Source organism: Eublepharis macularius, chromosome 5 (assembly GCF_028583425.1).
Source record: "Eublepharis macularius isolate TG4126 chromosome 5, MPM_Emac_v1.0, whole genome shotgun sequence".
NCBI lineage: Eukaryota > Metazoa > Chordata > Lepidosauria > Squamata > Eublepharidae > Eublepharis > Eublepharis macularius.
Genome location: NC_072794.1, coordinates 131,106,242 through 131,134,101, shown reverse-complemented (window position 1 = coordinate 131,134,101; position 27,860 = coordinate 131,106,242). Strand labels below are relative to the sequence as shown.

General features: G+C 40.6%; 2 protein-coding genes across 4 annotated transcripts in view; one reads left to right on the top strand and one right to left on the bottom strand.

Moving 5' to 3' along the window:
* The first annotated feature begins 3,291 nt into the window (after positions 1–3,291).
* LOC129329986 (CMP-N-acetylneuraminate-beta-galactosamide-alpha-2,3-sialyltransferase 2-like) lies at positions 3,292–14,517 on the top strand. Its single transcript, XM_054979785.1, has 7 exons — positions 3,292–3,349; positions 5,252–5,905; positions 7,337–7,527; positions 8,056–8,235; positions 9,912–9,957; positions 12,659–12,778; positions 14,350–14,517. The coding sequence occupies exons 2-7, from the start codon at positions 5,624–5,626 to the stop codon at positions 14,515–14,517; spliced, it is 987 nt and encodes a 328-aa protein (XP_054835760.1). The 5' UTR covers positions 3,292–3,349; positions 5,252–5,623.
* An 8,030-nt stretch (positions 14,518–22,547) lies between these two features.
* ERGIC3 (ERGIC and golgi 3) overlaps positions 22,548–27,860 on the bottom strand; it is a 28,986-nt gene continuing 23,673 nt past the window's right edge. For all 3 annotated transcript variants that reach the window (XM_054979781.1, XM_054979782.1, XM_054979783.1), the window contains 3 exons: positions 26,746–26,882; positions 25,992–26,047; positions 22,548–24,720 (listed from right to left, as the gene is read on the bottom strand). In XM_054979781.1, the coding sequence (XP_054835756.1) occupies positions 24,641–24,720; positions 25,992–26,047; positions 26,746–26,882 (273 nt within the window). In that variant the 3' untranslated portion in view covers positions 22,548–24,640. The remainder of the gene's footprint in view (positions 24,721–25,991; positions 26,048–26,745; positions 26,883–27,860) is intronic.

The window sequence follows — 27,860 nt, the reverse complement described above, 5'->3', positions numbered from 1 at the left end:
GGATAACACAGAGGAGGGGAGAACAATATAATCTGTTTTGGGTCTCCACTGGGTAGAAGGACAGGGTATGAATACAGTAAACAAACAAACAAACAAACAAATAAATAAATACCAAGTCTTTGCCAGTACAGTAAAATCTGGACTTTGAATATAGAAACCAGAGCCTATTAAAGATAATTTTGATGCTACTTTGCAACAATTAAATACATGCTTACAGTTTCCTTTTATGAATCCTGTAAGCATGTGTTTATGTGATTCTTCACTTGTAGTATTTTGAAGAGTCTATCCATAAGGATGTGTGGACCAATTATGATCTGTTTTGTGTGTATATGCATCAAGTTGCAATCGACAGCAAGGGGCTTTCAAGGCAAGAGAAAGCAGAGGTGGTTTGCCTTTACCTTCCTTTTCTTTTTCTTTTTTTTTAAAATTTTTTTATTGGTGAGCATAATTTCAAACAATATTTCAATTAAACCCTGTCTGATTAAATCTAACCTAACCCCCCCCCCTTCCCCCCCCCTCCTTCTTGACTTCCAACAGCTTTCCAACCCTCTACCCCCTTTATTACTTAACATATCCTATATTAAACAATCAAGCATCCCTACATAACAATCCTTACTCTAAGCCCTAATTACTCTATAATATATACTATATTAGTTTTACTGATATTTCTTCGCAAAATTAATAACATACTTATCAAATTAATTTTACTAATACTTCTTCCCATAATTAACAGCATACTTCTCATATGTTATACTTAACCATAATTCAAACTTAATGATAACTAAGTTAATATTCTAACTTAATAACATTTATTACTCTAAATAATTTCCTCTTCCCTTACTATATGTATGCTATATTACTTTTTCTAATATATCAATCCCACTTCTAAATATCTGTTATAAATTCTACCCCTCCTATGGTTAACTATAATCCTAGCTTAGATTAATATAAACACACATTTCTTCTATTGGTAAAGTCACTTCTCTCTTCTGTTTGTAGTGTCATAGTTTAAAAGTTCTCAAACTGCCACAGTTCTCCTTTCACATCCCATTTTTTCTCCAAATATTGTTTCATTTTCACCCAGTCTGCCATAAATTGTTCTGGGTCTTGGTCTTTAAGTTTTCTTGTCATTTTGTCCATTTCTGCCATGTACAGCAATTTGTAAATCCAGTCCTCTACAGTAGGTACTTCTTGCACTTTCCATTTCTGCGCATACAATAATCTTGCTGCAGCTGTCATGTAAAATAACAATGTTCTGTGCTGCACTGGAACATTCTCCATCCCCAAGTTCAGTAGCAACAATTCTGGGTTCTTATTTATTTGTATTTGTAAAATCTCATTTATTACTTCTATTATTTCACCCCAATACTGTTTAGCTACTTCGCATGTCCACCACATATGATATAGTGATCCTTCATGCTTTTTACATTTCCAGCACTTGTCTGACATATTAGCATTCCCCAGCGCAATTTTTTTTGGTGTTAGGTACCATCTGTATATCATCTTATACACATTTTCTTTAATATTCATACACGTTGTAATCTTAATTGTATTCTTCCACAAGTGCTCCCAGGACTCCATCGTTATTTCTTTATGAAAGTTTATTGCCCACTTCACCATCTGTACTTTCACTGTTTCATCCTCAGTATGCCATTTTAAAAGTATCTTATAAATCTTTGAAATTTGTTTCTTGCCTTCTTGTAGCATTACTTCTTCCAATTCTGAGTTTTCCATTCTTATTCCTCCTCTTGAACAGTCCGATTTATAAAGATCTCTGATCTGTCTGTATTGAAACCAATTATAACAAGGAGACAATTCTTCTTCTGATTTTATTTTTAACGTTAACTGTTGTATTTGTATTATCTCCTTGTAAGTTAAACATTGCTGTTCGTTATCGACAGTTCTCGGGTCTATTACTTCATACGGGACCACCCAAGAGGGGATTTGATCTTCCAGATACATCTTATATTTCTGCCTTTACCTTCCTTTTCAGAGTCTTCCGTTGTGGTCTCCCATGCAAGTACCTACCCTGCTTAGCTTCTTGAGGGCCAAGCTAGATGTGAAGACCCAACTCAAGTTTCCTGCAGCTACACAGCAGCTTTGGGGAATAGCTGTTAAAAATAAAGGAGACCCTAAATGGCCTCAGAATGCCTCCATGGGGGGAGCAGGGGCTCCTTTTTCCACCCTCAAGCTGTTTCCCCATGTTGAAATAGCAGAGGAGGGAATTTCCCCCCTGTTTTTTCTGCTCCACATAGAGGGAACTTGTGTAAAACTCCTCCTGTGCTATTGTGACATGGCGGGGGGGGGGGGGAGCCCCTCCTTCCCCCGCAGAGGCATTCTGAGGTGATTTGGGCTCTCTTTTATTTTTTAACAACCATTTACTTTTTAACTGCTTTATGGCTGTGGAAACCTGAGTTGGGTCTAGCTTGGCCCTGAGATCTGACAGGATCAGGCTATACCATACTACCTTCTCTCCCTATGATCCATTTTAGTTAATGCTAAAAGCTGTAAACACCTTCCCTTCTTTTTAACAAACAGGCTAATAATGCTGATTGCTGGAACAAGAAGACTGAATTCAGCCAAATGTGTAGAGCTCGAGCCCTACACTGATATCATGGTGTCCAAGGACAAGCTTGAAACCATCTAAATTGTAATGTCACATCTGCTGTTAGATACAGGAAGCCTCTGCTACAGAAGGCATTTCCCTTCCTACTGCTCACACAAAAGAATTTGCATCTGCCCACTTCCCAAATTTGATATGTTCATATTGGGTAATGGACTTCCTTTTATGTTTTGTGTATTTCCTGTTCAAAATGAGGATCTAGCAGGCTCCAGCCATTTGTAGCAGATATACATGGCAAAATTAGTCCCTGTTATGATACTGGTAGCAGAGGTAGAAGACCCAGGTTGACAGTAACGGTCTGTGTGTCTTCCCAGCCTATACTGCGCAGTTTTCATCACCTCATTATGGTAAGTGATGGTCAGCAGCACTAGCAGTCCCTCTTTCAGCTTGCTAAAGTCTCTGCAGGGTAATGTTGAGCATCATTAGGATACAGCAACTTGTATTTATAATCAAAGTAGATCTGTGATCAGATCTTCCCTGCATTTTTTAAAAAGTAAATGGCAATCATTCATGGATTTGGTTAGTACTGGGGCCAAATGGGAAGGGAATTTAATCCTTGTTTTATATATTTAAACATTGATTCCCTGACTTTCTTTTTTTGGCTCAAGGAGGCTTCCCAAACAAAATTTAAAATATACAGGGAGTGATGAAATGACACTTCGCCCACATGTCTGTGTAAGGATTTCCAGTTTGCTTTGAGAATGTTGGATTTACACTCTGAGAATGGTAAGAGGTTAAGTTCAAACTGCCCTTACAAGTAGTTTGGCCAAAAGAAAGAGCTTTAGTGAATCTGGGACCCGGGGCCAAAAACCAAGGATGGAGCCCCAGAATCACTGAGTGTGGCTGATGGGGCAGGGCAGCAACCCCCCTTCACGACCCTCACCTCTGCTCCCTGAAGCTTTCTGTAATTTTTCCCCTTCCTTGGGCACTTCTTGTGGGAGTGGATTTGGAGGGTGGGTGGGAATAAAAAAACATTCTGTGAGAGGCAACCATTCTGGGGGAAGGAGGCAAACATCCTTCAGAGAGTAGTTATCTTGACATACATGGAGACATGATAGAGACTTCACAGGGACACTAAAGGTGACACACAGGGCTTCAGAAGAGAGGTGATTACTAGCCAGATAGAGGAAGAGGGTAAAATCACCAAGCCTGAACAATAAACCTAGAGAGGACTGACATAACATCTGGTTTCCCCCTGGAAGTGATGTCACGTTTTTGTTTATTTTTCTCCTACCACCACTCTGAGAAGTGGAAGAAAAATAAATTTGGGGCCCAGGCAGCCCTAGCCAGCAAACTTTTACAACTGCACGGCATATCAATTTAGGCATAAATCAATGTATGCTTCATGTATTCTTTCTGTCCATCTAATTACCGTCTCAAATGTGAATATGGTTGATGGCTAGAACAGTTTGATTTCCTCATCTCCCATATCAGTCCTTCCACTGATATTTTCCCATAATTTTAGGACTAGGAGCTTTTACACAGGGCAGTCTTATATGTAGAACAGCTAGTATCCTGTGTGGTTGTTTGAAAGAAGCTGTGGTTGTAACAAATCTCTGACTTGATGTGACACACTAGAAACCAATTAAAACAGACTTATTGCTATAAAACCTTCAACTTTGGAAGCATTTCCATTTTCCACACAGGTTCATCATGCTTTAATACCTTAAGCTCTATGAAGAACCCTTAAAGAATAATGGACACATTTGCTGAGGCATATCAACATAATTTTTACCTTGGTCATGTTAAACTTTTGTTGGATTAGCAAAGAAGGGCAAAGAGTTACTTTGGTGTAGCTACAGGAAGTGAAATTTCTGGCTGCAGAAGCAAGATAAGTTTTTGGGTGCTTTGATGCAGCACCACTTTTGATGCCTTCTTCCTGGACAATGCTGATATGCTTTGCAATATTTTAAACAAACCAATCTTGCTAATTTTTCTGAAATAATGAGTAATTTTGGTGAGCAAGAGAGTTCCTAAGGGGAGACCATTTCACTTAGCTGAGACTACATTACATCTGCACCAGCTTCCTTATTTTACTGGTCATTTCAAAGTTTTCTTATTGTTTCTCTCTCCAGAAATTTTTGTCTCTCTAGAAATTATTTCTTAACCTGTGTACCACCCACACCCCTCTTGCACTCATGTTCTCTCACATGCCTTTTTGCTGGAGCACCATGAAAGGAACCTCCATTACTGTGTGGTATGGAAGCAGTTGTTGCTGTACAATATCAGACGCACAGCAGCAATAACACAGAAAAGAGAAGAGCAAGACGGGGCTGTAGAAAGGAAAGCAGATTTTCAAATGATTGCTGGATCTGAGCAGAACAGAGCTCGCTGAATGCAAAAGAGGCTTACTGGCATCTAGTGCTTATAACTGCTGGTTGTAGGGAGGCGTGTTTCTTTCAGTAAGTATGTATGATGTGGGGGGGGGGTATCAACAGGACATGAGTAATTGATCTTTTAAATAATCACAATACTGGTGATTGGCCAAGAAGAAATACTTCAGTCACATTGTGCTGAATGAGACTTCTGTGTAAACTGTCTTGATGTATGTGGGCAAAATTTGCAGGATCTGAATAAGGATATAATGCTATATGTGCTGTGAATCCACTGATATAATTCTGCTTCTAGGTGATCAATGAAAAATAATTCTTTGTCAGCACTAGAGCCTCGTGTGGATGTGACTCTTCCCACGCAGACCAGCCATCTGGTTGCGTGATGCCTTAAGTGTAACTCAAGCACACAGAGCCTTTCAGTTGGCAGGAGTCGCCCTGGCTGACTTTATGGAGAATGAATGGAATCTGCCATTTCTTGCTTTGTCAGTTAATGAGTTCCAAAGTTTCCATCTTTCTGGAGCATCCTCTAACCAACAAGCAATCCAGTCATTATATATGAGAACAAAGGGTCAGCATGAACAGTCAAGCTAAACCACACCAATTGTTAGTTTTGCTTCCTGGAAAAGTACTAAACTATAAGATGCAAACTGAACTAGCAGAGTGAAGGATGCTGTGTAGAAAAAAGCAGTGGGGCATTGTGGCCCTATGCCTTATGGTTTCCATGTGGAAGATTTACAAGTCTGTATACCTGGGATGTTCCTCTTCCTCAAACAGCCTTGGAGAATGGTCAGTGGTAGAGTCCCTCTGGGAGGGAAAGCCTTGCAACTATAACAGATGTTTTAATCTTGGCAAATCGGACTGGTTCTGTGAACACTTCAATGCTTCTGTAGACTGCCTGCTGAATCCTGAAAATCCAGTGGTCCCCTCAGGGGTCCAGCAGTGGTGGCTGGTGAGTATTTCATCACATGACTGACAAGTTCTCTTAAAGGAATAGGGGAAAATATGAGAGAATATTTGGCAGCCAGTGTGATGTAATGATTGGACATTGGAGACATGGATTCAAATTGCTGGGTGCCTGTGGATTTGTCACGCTTACTCTTTCAGTCTAATCTAAGTTACTGTTTATGTGAACAAAAAATTCAGTGAAGACCTCTGTATGCCACTTGAGGTCCTTGGAGGAAGGGCAGGATACAAAGGGGAAAATAGATATACATGTGGTAAAGGAAGAAGAGGGAGAGCTGGACGGTCTGACAGTAGTCTCCTGAAATTTTAAAAAATTGTGTATGTGTGAATTTTAAATGTGTTTGAAATGTTTCAGTGTTTAGTGAAGTATTCAGGCAATCAGGCTTCCTTCTTGAAAATGCCTAAGTGAATTCCTGTCTTAATCATGAGGCCCTGGTTTGATATCAGATTGGGCACATTTTCCTTGCACCTAAGGCATCTGATGGCTGAAGGACCTTGGAGTGCAGATGTAATGAGTCTCAGTGGGGAGAGCTGAAGAGGCATCCTGTAGGGCAACTAGGCTTCCCAATTGCCTGGGTCCATCAGGAAATTCCCTGCCCACAACCCCAATCTTGCACCCTCACAAAACTGAGGAGCAGGAGAAAAAAAATGGCCCCCATAGTCATGTTCTAGGAGCTGCCCCTAGCCTTCCTAAAGCTTCACCCAGGAGTGACATGACATCTTCCCCAAACTCTAGGCAATGCTCCCCAAATCTCCTAGAATTTGGCAGTGTTGGGAACCCAGCCATGGTGTGATGGTTAGAAGGGTGGACTAGGACCTGGGCAACTTGGTATGCCCGCATTCAAATCTTTGCTTTGCCTCAGAAGCTTGTGGGTGAACTTAGTTCACCTTGTTACAATCGTTCAGCCTAACCCACCTCACAGGGTTGTTGTTGCAAGGGTAAGGTAGAGCAGGAAGAACAATGTGATAAGTCATTTCAGATCTCCATAAGGGCAAAAAGCAGAATAAACAACAAAAAAAATTCATTGCTGAAATAGCCATATCTATGTAATGGGCTCGCAGCTTTGGTTGGGCCATCCTGAGCTCTAAAACACAGTAAAATGTACCCATTTTCCATCCCCCCTCTATGCTCAGTCACTGGTTGCCAGTTCCCTTCTACAACTGCAAAGTCTGAGGCCAGTTTACCAGGAATTATAGGGATGTGCTGAAAACTAGTAGGATTAACTCCACGATTTGAAGGAAAAGCTACTACTGCCTGGAACAGAACTATGCTACGCCTTAGCAAACCACCTCAAGTTGATTGTTAAGGAGTGGCTTAGGATTTCTTTAGAGACTCTGTTTCCCAGTCCACAATGTACTGCTTGTTTGGGATTGTGTCTGAACTTCCCTACTGGCCTCTCTGTTTTTGTTCCCTTAGAAGCTGCAAGGATCACAGGATGGGAGCCAACTCCTAGAGATAACAAAACAATTGTTTGACATCCTTTCATCTCCCAATGCTAGTGTTCGGGATACTGTCCACTGTGGAACATGTTCTGTGGTGGGAAATTCAGGGAATCTGAGGGGCTCCCAATATGGTAAAAAGATCGACTCCCACAATTTTGTGCTGAGGTAAGTGCAGAAGAGTGCATGTTCCTTGGGCTGCTTCATACATTAAGGAAGAGTGCAGCTGTAGCTGAAGAGTGTAGTGGTGTGGTAGACACTCTTCTAGGTGCAAGTTTGTCCAAAACACTTCCACTTGTAGCTGAATATAGCAAGTTGGATGTTGTACACATGGGGGGGGGGGGGTGAAAAAGTGAGAGGAGGAAAATGAGGTTCTAGAAGAATTAAGGAAAAGATGAATATGATGAAATGTATAGGCTTTGTGAATTATAATGGGTGAGAAAAGCTACTGGGAATGATAATCTCTGTTTATAAATTTTGAATTCACATTTGTACAATAGAATGTGAATATTCTTGATGTCATTTATTTTTAAAAACTGCGCTGTGTAATCCACCCCCAACCACATTCAACAGCCCTGGAAAACTACATCCCTATTTAATCTGGATAGCAATCTTTCTAGCTTTCAGTTGTCTCTACATGTCTTGTCTGGTTGTCTTATACACAAGTGTCTGATGGTCTTTGTTGTATCCTGTCAGGATGAACAAAGCACCAACTGCAGGCTTTGAGGAAGATGTTGGTGCAAGAACCACCCACCATTTCATGTATCCAGAGAGTGCTGTCAACCTCCATCCTGGAGTCCATCTGGTGCTTGTCCCTTTCAAACCCCTGGATCTCAAATGGCTGGCCAGTGCCCTTTCCTCAGGAGATATTCACAGGTGAGTGTATTCAATATCCACGTGGAGTACAAAAAGTTAGGCATTCATTTTATAACAACATGAGTTTAGGCACACATTCATTGGGACACTGGGGCTGTTTCCATACGACTTACCTGCCTGCGGAACATCATGCGAAAGACCCGGAAGACAGCGTCTTCGCGCGCAAAATCGCACCAGGAAGGCACTGTTATCCGGGAGTTTTGCACGAAATCGCATCTTCCTGACGTGATTTCAAGTGAGAAGACGCTCTCTTCTGGGTCTTTTGCACGATGTTCTGTAGGTAGGTAAGTCGTGTGAAAACGACCAGTATTTCCTGGACAATGTACTCATCATACCCACTGGGAGGTAATCTGGTCCCTTTTTAGGGACAGGATTTTTCTTAAGAAGTGGTGATGAGCAAACTTCCCATGGAAGGAGGAAGTCTTGTTTTTGGATCATCTTGGATTCTCTTCATAGGAAAATAGTGCCAGCATTTCTGTAGATTATTACTGAGACCTCACCATGGGCTTTAAGCAGTATTGTGAACCCATTCCCACAATGGCCTTACCTTGAATTTGGTTGTTTGGCATCAGCTTGAATTTGGTCAGTTGTTTGGCACTGAAAACATGCCTGGACTTGGTGGGGGCAAGCAGGACAACTGATCACCATCAAAGAACAGATTGCTTATACCTCCTCTGCCTCCTTTCCTCACCTGCCCCAAATGTATAAATTTATTTGCTCAAAAATCATTCCACGCTTCTAATTTCAATACAGAAAAGTTCTGAAATATATCTTTCATGACAAAATTGTCAAAAGAAGCACTAGGGAAGCAATAATGCTTCCCATCAACAACAGGAACTGGAAGGGCAGAAAGCCAAATTCCAGGACAAAAGGATTTGAGTCCAGTGGCACCATTAGACTGATGTTCAGGGTGTATGTTTTTGAGAGTCAGAGCTCCATTCTTCAGATATCTGAGAGCTCTGAAAAGCCCTGAAAATCTTGTTAGTCTCTAAGGTGCCTCTGGACTCAGAACCTGTTGTCCTACTGCAGACCAACACGGCTACCCACATATGACTATGCCAGGACAGAGAAAATCTGTCTCTCTTCTTTCTACATTGATATCTTGATTCAGTTTGAGAAGTTTAAGATGCTGAACCCAAACTCTCATCAGCTTTCGAAACAGTATGAACACCTGTGATTCCAGTTTTGTCTATGTTGTAGAATGCCTTATTCTTCGCAAATGGAAAGGCAGCCAGAGAAAGATGCAGAGGCTAGGAAGAATATCTGGGATACATGATTTGTTTGCATTTCCTGTTGTGTTGTTACTCCTTCATCTGGCAAACTGAAGGAAGAGGAGGAGGAGGATGAAGACGACGCTCAGTATCAAAGCAGTCAGGCCCTTGGCTGTATTGCCACAGTTAATTGCATATTCAGTATCTCCAACAACTTGTTGCCTTGAGGACCCTATTTAGGTGGAAAGGCAACATACAGATGCTTTAAACAAACATTACAATTCTTTGGTTTCTTTCTGTTTGCATTCTTCTTTGTCCATTGCTGAGAATGTCCTCCTCTGCTTGTGTCCCCCAGAGTTTCATTATCATCCAAAAGTGAACAAAATGGGGAGGAAGAGAGATGGTTTGAGGTCAGTGCAGGAGCAAATTGGTGAATGCTATTAAATCCTCCCATTTCTTTTATAGCACATACAAACGAGTGAAACGATTAATCAAAGCAGATAAAAGCAAGGTGAGTGGATGAAGACATTCATGCTTTGCTTCAAGTAGCTTGTAGTCTTCTGTTCTCTTGTGGAATGTCTATTCTATACATTTACTTGCTCCATGGAATGTTTGTCCCATTTGTATTGTCGGAGGCTTTCATGGCCGGAGAACGATGGTTGTTGTGGATTTTCCGGGCTGTATCTCCGTGGTCTTGGCATTGTAGTTCCTGACGTTTTGCCAGCAGCTGTGACTGGCATCTTCAGAGGTGTAGCACCAAAAGACAGAGATCTCTCAGTGTCACACTGTGACACTGAGAGATCTCTGTCTTTTGGTGCTACACCTCTGACAATGCCAGTCACAGCTGCTGGCGGGAACGTCAGGAACTACAATGCCAAGACCACGGCTATACAGCCCGGGAAATCCACAACAACCAACCTTTGTCCCATTTGTCAAGCTTTTGAGGGCAGAGTGAAGATTCTGGGGAGGAAAGAACATACTTTGAAATGTTAAAATGGAGCAACACTGGGCATTCAACTGCAAACTTATTTAGACTCTTTCTTTCCCACTTTTGTTCCTGAAGGGACTCAAAGCTACTTATAGCAGTACCAAAACTACAATCAAAATACAATAAAAGTACAGTTTAAATTTTAAAAATCCAAAAGGATAACTAATTATATTTTGGGCTGGTCCTGGATGAAATGGGTCGGCTGGCGCTCATCCACAGCCATAAGCAAGGGGCCATGAGTGCGGTGACTGTTGCCCAAGGGCTCATGCCTCTGTCCTTGCCCAAACAGAAAGTGCAAACAAAAGAACAACTCAGATGTTGCAGCTGGCAACTACATTCCCCCCAATCTGCTCTCCCTGCTCACCAAAATATCCAAATTCCTTTTTTCCCCTTTTGTAGGCAATCTTTCGAGTCAAATGCAGATCTGTGTCTGACACTGAGAACTTAATTGGATAGTTGCTATTTAGTGTGACTCTTCAGATGATTATTTAAGAAAACATGAGTCCAAAAGTGACATAGTTATATAAATTTGGCTCAGAGGCATTCACAGTAGCAGTGACAAATTGTAATAATCAAGGACTGATGTGATAGATCTCAGAGCCAAGCTACAAGTGACGCCTGACACAGGTTGGACACTTGTCAGCTTCCCTCAAGTTTTGATGGGAAATGTAGGCATCCTGGTCTTGCAGCTGTAATGGAGAGCCAAGCTGTAAAACCAGGATGTCTACATTTCCCATCAAAACTTGAGGTAAGCTGACAAGTGTCCAACCTGTGTCAGGCATCACTTGTAGCCTGGCTCTCAGGGCCAAGCTACACATGACGAATGACACTTGAACGGCAAGTGGATTGAGTGGAGGGCAAGTGAACAGGGAGAAATACACTTGCCGTTCAAGTGTCATTCGTCATGTGTAGCTTGGCCCACAGACTGTGTGCCATGATCAGAGAGGAAAGTTTAGCATTGTTCTGAAGGATCCAAGGAGAGGCCTAATGTGCTTGTCCACAGTAGCTAGTTGATTGATTGATTGGATTAGATTTTTAGCCCGCCCTCCCTGCAAGCAGGCTCAGGGCAGGTTACAATCATAAATAAATTACAATAGATAAAACCAATAAAATACATCTCAGTGCAAACATAGATTTCGGCATTCCAGATGGGACACACTTCCCCCTTTCCCTGCCCACCATACACAAGCGAAGAAAAGGGTGGAGGTGTGGGTTGGTGAAACTCTAACTCCTCAAGCATGGGGACAGATGGACCATATGCTCCCCCCCCCACACACACTGGCAGGAGACCGGCAGGCAGGCTAATTAGATGGATCCAGTGCTGGCCTCAACCATATGCCTGGTGGAACATCTCTGTCTTTCAGGCCCGCCAAAAAGATACAAGATCTTGGCGGGCCCGAGTGTCTTCCAACAGAGAGTTCCACCAGGTTGGGGTCAGGACAGAAAATGCCCTGGCCCTGGTTGAGGCCAGCCGAGCCTCCCTAGGGCCAGGGACCACCAGTAGGTGTTTACCTGCAGATCTAAGAGCTCTCTGAGGTACATACAGGAAGAGGCGGTCCCTCAGGTATGCTGGTCCCAGTCCCTTTAGGGCTTTATAGGTCAGAACCAGAACCTTGAACTTGATCCAGAACTCCATGGGAAGCCAATGCAGCTGCTGCAGAGTAGGAGTCACATGTGCTCTGAATGAAATTCCTGTCAGGACACGAGCAGCAGCATTTTGGACCCGCTGCAGTTTCCGGATCAGACCCAAGGGAAGTCCTGCATAGAGCAAGTTACAGTAATCTAATCTGGAGGTGACCGTTGCATGGATCACTGTCGTTAGGTCATGGGTTGAGAGATAGGGGGCAAGCTGCCTGGCCTGCTGGAGATGGGAAAAGGCAGTTCTAGCAGCTGCCTTGACCTGGGCCTCCATTGACAGGGAGGAGTCCAGCGTCACACCAAGGCTCCTGACCGATGAAATGGGCACAAGTGGTGCCCCCTAAAAGGCCGGGAGCTGAATCCCCATATCTACACCCCTCCATGGCCCAAGTACAGGACCTCCATCTTCGTGGGGTTTAACTTCAGCCTGCTCTGCTTCACCCATCCAGTCTCCCCCCATCCCTGCTGCCTTTTTTGCCTCCTTTTGTTGGTTGATGGTTGCAATAGCAGGAACAATTGGATATAGGTGGTAGTGACAATATTTGAAAGGCCGTCATCCAGATATACATCTCTTTCCTTCCCCCAGGTCCTAATCCTGAACCCCACTTTCCTGAAATACATCCACGATAAGTGGACCAAGAACCATGGAAAGTATCCTTCCACCGGATTAATTGCATTGATCTTTGCTATCCACACTTGTACCCAGGTATGTGTGATGTTATTGGCCTCAGTCACACACACCCCTCCCCAGCTTTGAAACTGGAAAGGTAAACTGTGCCCAAAATCTTCTGTGAGATGTAGTAATATCAGTACAAAAGCAAAAGGCATGGAAGGGGAACAAAAGCAACACAAAAGCAAAGAATTCCCCCGATGAATATCACAAAACAAAAGGACAATATATAACAACAATAATCATTTTACTCAAACGAAATCAAAGAAATGCATAACTTCCAAAGGTATAAACACTATCAATAGTCAGTCAGTCAAATATCTCAATATGAGTAACACCCCAAACCAGAGTCAATAATGTACCAAGTAGATCATATAGTCAATAAAGAGCAGTCTCAATGAAGAATTCCACAATGAAATATATCCTGATGAAAGTTGACCATGTAATCAAAGTCAGCCACGTTCAGCTCCAGGAGAAAGGAAAAAGGAAGATATCCTGAGGTCAGTCTGTTGAATCCTAAAGAGTCCTGGATATCGCTGGCAAGTCGCTGTGCCCGACACACTGCTAGCACAGGAATGTTTCGCCTCGTAGGCTTTCTCAGGGGCAATTATATAATAAATAAATCTTCTCAATGCACTATAAAGAATCTGGTCTGGTCTCATTCCATTAGTAACACTATCAGACTGATATCTTCCTTTTTCCTTTCTCCTGGAGCTGAACGTGGCTGACTTTGATTACACGGTCAACTCATCAGGATATATTTCATTGTGGAATTCTTCATTGAGACTGCTCTTTATTAACTACATGAGCTACTTGGTACATTATTGACTCTGGTTTGGGGTGTTACTCATATTGAGATATTTGACTGACTGACTGACTATTGATAGTGTTTATACCTTTGGAAGTTACGCATTTCTTTGATTTCGTTTGAGTAAATTGATTATTGTTGTTATATATTGTTCTTTTGTTTTGTGATATTCATTGGGGGAATTCTTTGCTTTTGAGATGCAGTAATATGCCAAGGAGTCAAAGTAATAGGAACCGTGACGATTATCTGGATAGACTATAGTATGACAGCTCTTTGCATTCTCACTGGATGCCTTTGCTCTAATTTTGCTAAACAATATTTAGGTTTGGCTAAACTACTAGTAAAATGGCATACAACCAGAAATTAAGCTAGAATGGTGCTGGCGAACAATACATTTGAAAGACACAACTCTTTCAGGAAAAACCACCTTATGCCACCTTTCCTCCCAAATAGGGTCCCCAAGGCAGCGAACAGATATTAAAAATGTTTAAAACATTACAATATTTTAAATGTATATATAAATACAATAAGAACGTATAGACATATAAATACACATGTACACAACCAGGGAGGAGGGCCAATAAGTTTACTGGGAATGTGCCAAATGAAACAAAGAAGTCTTCACCCACTGGTGAAAGACTGTGACAGATGGACACGGTTCCAAAGGACTGAGAAGGTCCTTTCCTGGCTTTTAATGCAGTGGGATATTTTTCATGTTGAAGTGCTCTGCAGAACTCAGCATCACACATTATGGGATGGCTGTAAATGATTCCATGATGCTTTGCGCTCTCTGCGGCAGGTCTCTGTGTTTGGTTTTGGAGCAGACAGCAGTGGGAACTGGCACCACTACTGGGAAGAGAACCACAATGCTGGAGCATTTCACAAGACTGGGGTGCATAATGCTGTTTTTGAACAAAGGCTCATCGAACGACTAGCAATGGAAGGCAAAGTGTCCGTTTACAAGTAGCTTGCTCCTGATCTGCACTATGTTGCTGTGCTTCCTACATTCTCTTAGGAAAAGAAAATAAATTGCATACACTTCATCTTGTATTAAGTGATAGCGGAGAAGAATCCATAAATTATGTGTAGATATAAAGGACTCTCTCCTTTTCTGGCTTCAGACCAGAGAAAGGCTTCTTGTACAACAGGAGAGTTGCTGTTCAGTGCACATCAATGCCTTATCTTTTTTTCAAATCGAACTATATACTTGTACTTCTCTGAATGTGGATGCAAGAGGCGAGTACAAAATGACAGCATTCTACTTTGCTTCTTACATCAGCAGAAATGGTTAATGAGGCACCCTTAGCAGGATCAAAATGACATTTTCATCTCATATTTAATGTGTAGTATTTTGTAATCAGTGACTTACTTCTGAGAAAACAACTACTAACAAACATATGTGGTCGGTACAGTTACAATTTGTTAACAAATCCTGAGTAATGTGTTCAGGTTGTAGAAGCAATTAATGATATGACAGTTTTATACGTGTGAAGTTGATGGGTTGTATCATGTAGAGTTACTGGTAGGGGGATAATTGAGCAACAAAGGACATTTTATAAATCTTTGTGCTGGTTTACTCACTTTATGGGACAGTTGAATTCGTCCATCTCCTGTCAGATACAGACAAAAATTGCAATAAGTTGCCACCTGTCCCTTTCCAAACAAACAGAACATCAAAGGACAAAAATGCCTAAATGAGTTTTATTGCTGCATTTGAGAGAGAAGGGCAAAGCTCCAGAATGCTACAGTGATGGGTTGGTTACTGCATTCTTTCAAAGAGCTTGACATAACTTGCACTGGACATTTGCAGGAGATATTAAAATTTATCAATTTTGGACAATCCATGGTATAAGATTGCCCTCCACAATATTTAGTAGATCAGGTGAGTAGGTTAGAGTAATTGAAATTCCATTTCTTTTAACAAAAAGATTGCTTGTCTCTCTCAAGTGTTTGGATGCTATAAGGCAATGCTGCTATTTTCCATTCACCACTTATTAAAGTATTATGGTGGTGGAGAGTGAAGACTAGAAAATATTGTGCTTCTAGAAGTACTTGCCTTCCAGGCCCGGAACATACTAAAATATTTATACCCCCACCTTTCTCTTGAAACTAACTCTTGAAACTTACAATTCTAACATAAATAATACAGTAAAACCCCGCGCGGTGGAGAATTTGGCTGACACGCAACAAACAGAGATGAGGCTGATGAGGGGGAGAATGGCGGTTGCGGAAAGTAAACACATGGAGAAGCAGCTAAGATTTCGCGGCTTGCCGGAAGTGGAAGGAAAGACAGCGCAAGAACAGATGACTGAGGTGTTAGCTGAATACCTGGGGAAGGAGGAGGAGGAAGTTGTGGCTATCCTGGACGTGGTATATCGTGTAAATTCAAGAATTGCGACCCAGAGGAAATTACCAAGAGATGTGATTGTGCAATTTACGACCCGAAATATGAAAGAGAAGATTGTGACTAAACAGTTTCAAGATCCATTGGAGATTGATGGCAAGACGATTATCATTATGAAGGAATTACCCAGATCGGTGTTATTGGACCGGAAAAAATATAAGGCGCTAATCCAGATTTTGAAGGACATGAAAATCAGATACAGATGGGAATTACCAGAAGGAGTGTCCTTTGAATTTGGAGGGGCCAAAAAACGCATCAGATCTGAACGAGAGATGGAGCGATTTATAAGAGACAATGAAAAGGACTTACCAGCAACAAGAATATGATTATGGAGTGTAAAGTTTTATCTTGGAATGTAAATGGACTTAATTCACCGAATAAGAGAAAAAGCATTTTTCACTGGCTATTAAAACAAAAATGTGATATTGTATGTTTGCAAGAGACCCATATTCGAAAACAAGATGTAAAGTATTTAAAATCAAAAAAATTGGGCAATGATTTTGCAGCGGCCTCTAATAAGAAAAAAAGAGGAGTAGTGCTTTATATTAAAGAGGAGCTGCAGCCAAAGTTTGTAATGAAAGATGTGGAAGCCAGATTTATAGCAGTGGAATGCGTATGGAATTTAAAGAGAGTGCTGGTAGTTGGAATTTATGCACCTAATGGAGCAAAAGAAAGCTTCTTTGAGGATTTAAGGAAGCAACTAGATGAACTTTCATATGATCAGATAATACTTGCTGGAGACTTCAATGGAGTGACAAATTTGGAATTAGACAAAAAATCATCAACTGCACAAAAGAAGAGAGGACTGTTACCAAAGCTGTTTTTTGAATTGATACAACAGGAAACCTTAGAAGACGTATGGAGAAGACAAAACCCGAAAAGCAGACAATTTACGTTCTACTCCGCAAGACACTTTACACTATCGAGAATTGATATGATCTGGGCCACAAAAGACTTAGCGTTATGGACTAAGGAAGTGGAAATAATGCCGATGGTAGGCTCGGATCATAATCCAATTATGTGGAAATTGGGGAGAAAGAGCAAAAGGAAAGGATGGAGAATAAATGAGGACTTACTTCAAGAGGGAGAGAATATGGAGATGCTGAGAAGAGAGACAAAGTTCTTCATACAATACAACATGAATAAAGAAGTACCAACCAATAAGGTTTGGGACACTTACAAGGCGGTAATTAGGGGCATACTAATGGACTTAAATGGAAGAGTCAGAAAAAAGAAAGAGGAGAAGAGACAGGAGATTATGGAGAAAATAAAAGCCAAAGAAATACAGTTAAAGAAAAGACCAGGGAAAAAGAAAATTTATCAGGATATTAAAATATTACAAGAACAGCTGACAGCAATGAATAATAAAGAATTGGAGTGGAATCTTAAAAGACTGAACCAAAAAGGGTTTGAAGGGGCAAATAAACCTGGGAAATATTTGGCATGGCAATTGAAAAAGAGAAAGGAGAAGAAAACAATAAATAAAATATGTGAAGATAACAAAACGTATTTGGAACAGTCATCCATTAGTAGAGCCTTTTATAAATTTTATGCTAAATTGTACAATAAGAAAGAGGTGAATAAAGAATCAATAGTGACATATTTGGAGAAAATGAAGCTCCCAGCAATCTCGGAAGCGTGGAGAGACAGATTGAACAACGAAGTAACGGATGAGGAAATAAAAATGGCAATACAATCAACAAATTTGGGAAAGGCGCCAGGGCCAGACGGACTTACAGCTAAATTTTATAAGACAATGGCCAATGAACTGGTACCATTCCTAAAAGAAGTGATCAATGGAGTATTAAAGGATCAACGGATTCCAGATCCCTGGAAGGAAGCTAACATTTCATTGATCCCCAAAGAGGGCCAAGATCTGACTAATGTGAAAAATTACAGACCCATATCCTTACTTAACAATGACTATAAAATTTTTGCGAAGATACTGGCAGAGAGAGTGAAGGGATGGCTTTCGGAAGTCATTGAGGAGGAACAAGCAGGTTTTTTACCTGGTAGACAAATCAGAGATAATTTAAGGACAGTGATCAATGCTATTGAGTATTATGATAAGCGTTGTGATAAAGAGGTTGGTTTCTTCTTTGTTGATGCTGAAAAAGCTTTTGACAATTTGAACTGGGACTTTATGTTTGCCACTATGGAAAAGCTACAAATGGGAGAAAGATTCATAAGAGCAGTTAAAGAAATCTACAGAGACCAGAATGCAGCAATTGTGGTGAATGATGAGACTACTAAGAAATTGATTATAAGTAAAGGAACAAGACAAGGTTGCCCGTTGTCTCCGCTGTTATTCATTTTGGTATTGGAGATACTGATGATACAAATACGACAAGATGAAGAAATCCGTGGAATAAAAATAAAAGACTTTTCTTATAAGGTCAGAGCATTTGCGGATGATATAATGTTAATTGTGGAACACCCAATGGAGAATATGCCAAAAGTGATAGAGAAGATCAAGGAGTTCGGAGATTTGGCAGGGTTTTATATTAATAAAAAGAAGTCAAAGATATTATGTAAAAATATGACTAAGCAAAAACAACAACTGTTAATGTAAATAACGGACTGTGAAGTAACAACTAAGGTGAAATATTTGGGAGTTGAACTGACTGCAAAGAATATAGATCTATTCAAAAACAACTATGAAAAATTATGGACTCAGATTGAGCAAGATTTGATCAAATGGAATAGATTGAATTTGTCATGGCTGGGAAGGATTGCAGCAGTTAAGATGAACGTGTTACCAAGAGTAATGTTTTTGTTACAGACAATACCAATTATCCGAGACTCTAAGCAGTTTGAAAAATGGCAGAGGAAAATATCAGACTTTGTTTGGGCAGGCAAGAAGCCTCGAGTGAAAATGAAAGTTTTACAAGATGCAAAGGAAAGAGGCGGAATGCAACTGCCCAATCTAAGACTTTACTATGATGCAATCTGCCTAGTGTGGCTGAAAGACTGGATGACGCTGAAGAATAAGAAATTATTGGCCCTAGAGGGATATAAAAAAATATTTGGATGGCATGCATACCTATGGTACGATAAAGTAAAAGTGAACTCTATGTTCTTACATCATTACATACGGAAAAGCCTATTTGCAACTTGGAAGAAGTACAGAGACTTTCTACAAGAAGGAACCCCCATGTGGGTGGTTCCATATGAAGTAATAGATCCGAGAGCTGTCGATACTGAGCAACAGTGTTTAACATATAAGGAGATAACCCGAATAGAATCTTCCAAACTTAAAATAAAGACACAGGACGAGTTATCACCTAACTATGATTGGTTTCAGTATAGGCAGATCAGAGATCTTTACAATTCAGACTGTGCAAAGGGAGGCATAAGAACAGAGAACTCGGAACTAGAGCAGACACTTTTAAAAGAGGATAAGAAGGAAATTTCCAAGGTATATCAAGTACTGTTGAAATGGTATACTGAAGATGAAATAGTCAAAGTACAAATGGTGAAGTGGGCCATAAATTTTAACAAAGAAATAACAATGGAGGTATGGGAACACTTGTGGAAAAACACAATGAAGACTACAACGTGTACTAATATTAAAGAGAACATTTACAAAATGATCTATCGTTGGTACATGACACCAAAGAAGATTGCGCTAGGGAATTCGAACACTTCTAATAAATGCTGGAAATGTAAAAAACATGAGGGCTCTCTGTACCATATGTGGTGGATGTGTGAGGTAGCTAGGCAGTACTGGGGAGAAATAATAAAAGTAATAAGTGAGATTCTACAATTTCAAATCAATAAGAACCCAGAACTCCTGCTACTGAACCTGGGAATGGAGAACATTCCAGCTCAATATAGAACATTGCTATTTTACATGACAGCAGCGGCCAGACTTTTGTATGCGCAAAAATGGAAAGTACAAGAAGTGCCAACTATTGAGGACTGGACTTACAAATAGCTGTATATGGCTGAAATGGACAAAATGACAAGAAAACTGAGAAATCTGGACTCAGGACAGTTTAACACAGATTGGGAGAAGCTGAAGCAATATGTGTTGAAGAAATGGGAGGTGGGAGGAGAACTGTGGCAGTTTGAGAACTATTGAAACATGACAAAATGTAGAGGGGGGTGACTTTACCGGAGGGTAGAGAGAGAAATGAAAATGTCTAAGCAGTTATCTTGTTAGATTGTTATATAGAAAAATATATAGAATATGGATAGAAAATAACTAACTATAAGGACCGACTAATTAATGTTGTTTTTGGTATAAACGTGTAACATGTTAAACTGAATAAGTCTACCTGAAGAAATATATGTATCAAATTGATTGATAACTTTTGATGATAGTTATATAGATGTATAATTAATGAAAGAGGGAATTAATAATATAATTAAATATAACTAAAGTAGAATGAAGACAAGATATGTAGAAAAAGTAATATACAGAATATAAGTTAAATTGGTTGACTTATATGAATGTACGGATTATATGGTCTATATGATATATGGTTTATAGAAATATTTGAAACCAGGAAATTATGAAATTATGAAAAAAGGGACAAATTGTTTGTCTAATACGGAAGAAGGGACTTAAAGACAGGGTACAGAGTGTCAAAAATAGTTAAAGAATTATTGCTTAGATTAAAGGGAAAATATATGTTTGTTAGATAGATGAATTTAAAATGAGTAAGGGAAAAGGGACAAAGGGTTGGAAAACTGTTGGAAGTCTACAAAAAAGGGGGGAAAGGGAGGGGGTTAGAAATTGGGAAACGGGAAATGATTGTAATGTGAAATTAAATGATTCTAATTCCAATAAAAATTTCATTAAAAATAAATAAATAAATAATACAGTAAAACCCTGTTGCCCCCAATCATACCAACAGCTGAATATTTATTAAAATATTTAATAATATTTCAACATTGTTCTCAGTATAAAGCCTGGCTGGTATCAGATACTGTCGGAGGTGACCTGACTGCCAGTAAACAGGCTGCTACAATTCACTGAGATGGGGACTAAGTCTCCCACCTGCCCATTTCCTACACATTCCAAAAAACACTGCACTGAAATTGCAATGCCAGAATGTCCAATTAATGTCAACATATTTTTATTTGCAGTGTTGCATAGTTAAATTAAGCCATCTCACTACTGCCCAGGTATAGATTCTGAAATACAAGCGTGATAGGCTCTCCTTACATTTAAAAAGAAATGTTGATCTATACAAAGTAAACCACAGAAAACTCTCAGTATAAGAGGTCAGGGTTTCCGATGGCTTGACAATACCTCACACACCTGCCTACTCAATGCCCACTAGTCACTTGCCCGCTGTAATGGGGAGAACTTCCTGAGTGGCCCAGCGCTGCACAATGGGTAAATCCAGAGTGAGCAGAACCCAAGGAGGCTTCCATCACTGAGTGTAAATATGAGTACAGAATCACAAAATTGCTTTGGCAGTAATTGCAGAAAGCTCAAACCCAGCCTTTTGAGGGTTTGATAATTAACAATTCCTCAACAAAGCATTTGAGATCCCTTCTGACCTCACCCTGCCTTTCTAATGCATTGCTAATGCATATAGAGAATGTTGGCTAATTTGCACCATGAATTCCACTTCCCAGAATTTCGAACTTTCACATGGAATTTGATAGTAAAGCACCACCCCCACCCCCACCCCCATTCTGATTGCATCATTGTCCAAACATCTCCAAAGTGGTGCGTTTTCGTGAGCTCGGTGTACAAGATCACAGAATCGTAGAATTGGAAGGGGACTTATAGACCATCTAGTCCAACCCTCTGCCCAATGCAGGAACAGCTTAAAGCATCCCTGACAAGTATTTATCCAGCCACTCCTTGAAGACTGCCAATGAGGGGGAATGCGCCACATCCCTAGGCAGCCAATTCCACTGCTGAATTACTCTTAACATGAAGTTTTCCCTAATGTCCAGCAGGTACCTTCCCTCCTGTTTAAACTCATTATTTCACGACTTATCCTCTGCTGCCAGCAGGAATAGCTCCCTTCCCTCCCCTAATTGACAGCCTTTTAAATACTTAAAGAGAGCAATCATGTCTCCCCCCAACCTCTTCTTCTCCAAACTGAACATTCCCAAGCCCCTCAGTCTTTCCTCGTAGGACTTGGTCTCCCTGATCATCCTGGTTGCTCTCCTCTGTACCAGTTCCAATTTTTCCACATTATTTTTGAAGTGAGACCTCCAGAACTGCATACAATTCTCCAGGTGGAGCTTGCTTGACCAACATGGCATATAGACGGTCAATGACATCCTGTGATTTGGATGTTATGCTTCTGTTGATACACCCCAAGGATGTTTGTTACTCCTTACAGTTTGGCATCATCTGCAAATTTAATGAGTAATCCCTTCACAAGATCTGCAGGCATGACACCCGTCCTTCATCTTCTCAGAACCACTGCACACACCATTTCACGATCCTTAAAGCACCCTCTCTGGTAGTTCCTTGTGCAGCAAAACAACAGAAAATGGCTTGAGAGATCAAGGTAGAGTTTAGTAGCTCCCCAGCAACAAGCATTCCTACATTAGGGTGCAATTTTAACATCACTCTATAAATATCATATAAAAGGAACACACAAACTGCATAATAATAATAAATTACAATTGCCTTTCAGCAAGAATTTATTTGCCTCTCTTTTCAAAAGTTCTATACACGGAACAGTGTAGTAAAGGACACGTGCAAATGTCAAGTAATTCTGGAGAGCTATCTCAGTTGCCATAACAGTAATTCATTTCTTGTTGATGAGAACATTAAAACCGAACTCAAATAAAATAGCTTTTTCCCATTAGAAATATTGTTTGAAAAAAAAAGAATCACAATTTCAAGCAAGACACTTACTTCTAAAAGCCTAAGATAGTTTATAACAGGACAAATCATTTGTGTTACTTAAAATGGACAGCATTACCCCACTTGCCTCTGGAATGTGTTGTGCCAGAGACCCAGGTATCTTAATAGTCTAACTACTGCTATGAAACTCGTCCCCACAATTGGCTCTCTCATCAGAGAAAAGTAATATTAATCATCACAAATCACATGGGTACCATCTTTTCCCTAGTCCTTCATGGAGGTTCAGCAATGGCACAGGAAGCATTTAAATTAATGAAAAGTCTTCAGTCTGTGGCATGGAATCAGAGCATTGTGCATCATGTACACTGGGATTAAATTTCTTGTCTAAGAGTATACATAAATAGCAATTTTCAGGTTCATATGTGACATAAGCTGGCAGGTTTCAGCTGATTTGGCACAATAAACCTCTCAACTGTTCCATTTTTGCTTAAACACTCTGGTTTTCAAATATGTTCTCCTCAGTGTTGTTTCATGTTCACATTCAGCACTGCTGGACGAAAAGATCTTTGTGCCTAGTGGTGGTGTTGATGTTCCAGCAGCTGTGTGACAGCATGCACTGCTGCATTGTAGCCTCATAACCAATATCCTCAGCAATGAGCAGCCAAACAAGAATGCTTCAGGAAGGCAGAGGGGCTAGAAGGCTGGGATAAAGCTGCTCAAGGAACAAAAAGACAGGAAGAGTCTGGAAATGGGTACTGGCGCTATCAAGCTTTAGGTGACAAGACGCTTTGGGATAGTGAATGGTGTGTTTAGTAACGAACAGCAGCTTATTCAAACAGGAACCAGGATAGAGGTTTAATATTCCTCCCCATTCCATTCACCCAACTTTAAATGCCCCTCTGAAGCTGCTACTTGCTCAGCTAGGGGAACATACGAGCAATTACAGAGTGCTTCAATATCTCTCCCAGCAGGGCAACTCTAGGGAGTTTTGAGGTTGAGAAATTGGGAGTGGGAGGAATTCACTGCCACTCCTGATCTGAAAAGTAGCTCACCATGGCTGCCATTCACCAATTTTTCTAAAAAAATTTTTTTAGGATGGTTCTTTCAGTCTGGTCAAGTTTATCATTAAATGTGAAGCATTAAGGAGAACAATCATTTGACCAGGGAGGGATAGACAACCTTGATGGAAAATATATACAAAGTGGCAGTATGCGTGATCATCTATGATGTTCACTGGTTAAACAGGAAGTCTTTTCACAATGTAATTCAATAGGGTAATGTATAACAAAAGCCAGTGTAGCTTTGCTAGAAGCAGCAGCATTCAAAAATAGCAAACTCCATACTTGAAACTCAGGGGCAGAGGCTGCAAAGCATACTTAGTGTTCAAGTTACAATAGAAGAAAAGGAAAAGGAAAGGAAAAGCCTGCTGAGGGTAGCACACTTAGCACAATTCTATTAGATCTGAAGTGGGAAGATGGGAATGTAGAAATATATCAAATATTTGAGTTTTATTAAAACGTTCCTGAGAATTTGTTCCATACGTACAACCTAGGGGTAGCACTGGGTACAAGTAAAACAAGAAAACATTTGTTCACATTTTAAAATGAGTTCTGTTCAACTGCTCCATGTCTCAGAATCCATGTTGAGACACCCAAAAAATCAGACAAGTACTAGAATCTAAGTTATAGCACTGATTTAACTGTTGCACAGGAAGGATGTTTAATGAATCCCTTGTTTTACTTCTCCCAAACATGAATTAATGCCCACACATGGAATGCAGCCAAGCCTGGAACTGCTGTCAGAGGGTCTTCACTTGTCCAGGCAACTGCTCTCAATACATTCAAATGAGCCATTGTCTTAGGGGATTCTTTTTCGTTCCTTCAAGTTTTTCCAACCAATCTATGTCATCTTCCCAAGCTCTATTTTCTTCTGAATTGCCTGAGCTGAATGATAGATCAAGGAATCAATGAGTCCTGCAACTGGAAGGAACAGGTTCCGTTTAGATTTCTCATACAGAAACTAAGCAACATGCTTTAAAAGCAAAGACTGCTTAGTTAGAAACCATAAACACAATCTTCAAAAAGTAGTAACTCTGCTCCTCCAAGGACTAAGACCAGGAAATGCTTCTGACTAGGTAGACTGAAGACAGGAATCAAGAACATCATGCTTTGCTATGACTTCCTACCTGGCCAATCGATATTAGAGGGAGGAGTCTGGGGTATCCAACTACTTGGATCTGAAGCATTTATGTTACAGCATCCTGCAAGGTTCTATGGTCAATAATTCTTCCAACCACAGATTATCAGTGTGTTGGGATGGGGCTGCACTCCATCTGAAAGAGCAAGTGCATAGTAAGGAGATGCTATCTTTGCCCAACTTCAGCTGGTGCCCCAGCTGCAGCCTTTCCTAGAAAAGCAAGAACTAGCTGTGGTTGTTTGTTTTGGTCACATCCAGAAGAGATGACTGCAATGTGCTGTACATGAGGCTACTTTTCCAGGCTTTTTGGAAGCACAGAACACTGCAGCAAGATTGCTGATGAGTAAGTTACCAGGAATTTATCTCACCCATTTTGTAAGAACTAAGCTAGCTGCCTTCAAAGTGATAGTTCTTTGATCTCAGACCATTTAGGACTCTAAAGGATTGCCTGTTCCCACATAAGCCTGCTTGGCAATTCAGATCCTCTGATGAGGTTCTATTAAACAAGTACATCCTGGGACAAAAGATGGGTAGCCATAAGAGAGGGGGCCTCTTCTGAGGTGACATCTAAATTATGGAACACTCTCCACACTGTGAGCTGCCAGTTTCAAACACAATGTTAAAATATACTCATTTAACTAGGCTTTTGGTTAGTTTTTAACCTCTTTTGGGTTTATGAAGTTATAGATTTGCTTCGTTTTTACCTCTTAGGATGTTGTATTGTGAATGCTTTTTTTAGCTGCCTCAGTTTTGTGACAGAGGTAGCGTAGAAATCCCCTACCCACCAAAACAATAAATAAAAGTAGATTCCTAAGCTTGTCTATATAAAAGGGAGCTATTATACTGCCTGAAGAACCGCAAAAAGCTAAATCTGTTGACCAGTGATACTTGCAGGAGAAACTCTTGATCAGCTTTCAACACTCCCTCTTCATCTGTTTTACCTTCATTTTATAGCGTACAAGGATTTAAAAACTTTCTATGATCATATTTTACAAGCTAAATTTTCAGTCACCAAGGTAATGAGGACAGTTCAAGTTTTCAAAAGAAGAGATACCTGTAAATATTCCTCCAATAATAGCACAGACTCCTGTGAGAAAATGTGTAAAGGACCTACACGGAAAAAAACATGCTTAGATTAATGTATAATTTTTTTAAAAAAAGGAAATATTCATCCAGATACAAAGATTGAGTAGTAATACCATTTGACTGTGTCTGATGTGCGCTGAGAGGAATAGTTAGCTGCACCCAGAATCCTGGTGGCTCTAAGAAAGCCTTAAAGAACCATCTCTATATAGTCAATCTACTCCTCAGACTGCTCCTTTCTAAATCGAATCCCACTCCACAACTGTTCTGATAAGCAGCCTGGCCTTTTTTTCCTGCTTTTTTGCCCTCAGTGTCTACCAAGACCACATGCAATCTCTCTAAGAAGGACTTAAGAAACATCTGCAAACATCTGCAGACAGAATCCAAAACACATGGCTACTGGTAGAAACATAAAGCCTCAATTTGTCTAAATTGAATCCTGCAGTAAATTTCTGTTAATGCAAAGTGGGGTCAGTTTTGCCAAATCCCTCCTTCTGCTGCAGACTAACTTCCCTCTTATGCTGTTCTATGCCCACTAGAAGCAGCATTTTGGGCTGCATTGAGAGCGAGGAGGTCCTACCCCGCCGACAGAACATTAACTCCTTTTAGTGGCGATCTGCCATGGGACCAAAGTCTGCACATAAGCTATAAAATAAATACGGTTTTATTTTGGGGAGGGGGCTTCAGTTTTCCATCCCATTACAGTTCTTTCAAAAAACTCTAACCTGTGTTTCTCAGTTAGTTTCACCATCATGGGAGAAAGCTCATAGAGCACAAACACACCAGGTAGACCTTGGTCTCCAATCAGGCCATTTGCTATTTTTTCATGCCGTGTTACTGAAAACTGGTTTGTCCTCACCACCTAGCAAAATACAAACAGTTAGTTATGCAGCCATTACAGTGTGTCAAAATCACCGCATGCACATTCTCTCAGAGCCGGAGGCATTTCTGAGAACATGTTATCCAACTCCTGCATATACACACAAACATATCTTCTACTCAACACCTACAATCCACATCATTGATCCCCTGCACCTCTATATTCAATTTACTCAGATGTCACAACCGGACTGGCTCAGATTGCTCATTTTGAATCAAATTCCACTCCACAAGTCTTCTGATAAGCAGCCTGACCTTTTTATTTTTTAACTTCTGTGTCCACCAAGACCACATGCAATTTCTCTAAGAAGGGCTTAAGAAACATCAGCAGACAGAATCTGAAACATATAACTACTGGTAGAAGCATACATATGTCTAAAGATTGTGGTTTGGATCCTGCAGTAAAATTCTGTTAACAGAAGGGTGGGAGCAGTTTTGCCAAATCCCCCTTCTGCTGTCGACTTTAGCTCCCGTCTTATGCAGTTCTCTGTCTGCCAAAAGCAGCATTTTGGGCTGCACTGAAAGGGAGGAAGTCCCATCCAGCTGACAGAAAATTAACTGCTGTTAGCAGATATTTGCCAGGGAATCCAAGTCTACATCTGTAGGCCTACATTGGTCTTCATGCTGCCCTCTGTGTCTAACAAAACAGTCATGGATTTGCCTGCTCAGTCCTGCCTTTCTGAAATCTCGGGTGGGGGCGTGATCTACACTGAGGCAAATCCAAAGCCTTGCATATCCATAAGACATGCAAAACGGCCTGTGATTCCCTACTCATTCCTTAATGATGCCATATCTTCATCTTCCAAATCAGAAAACAGTAAAGAGTCCAGTAGCACCTTTAAGACAAACCAACTTTATTGTAGCACAAGCTGTCGAGAACCACAGTTCTCCTTATCAGAAGCATCTGATGAAGAGAGCTGTGGTTCTCGAAAGCTTATGCTACAATAAAGTTGGTTAGTCT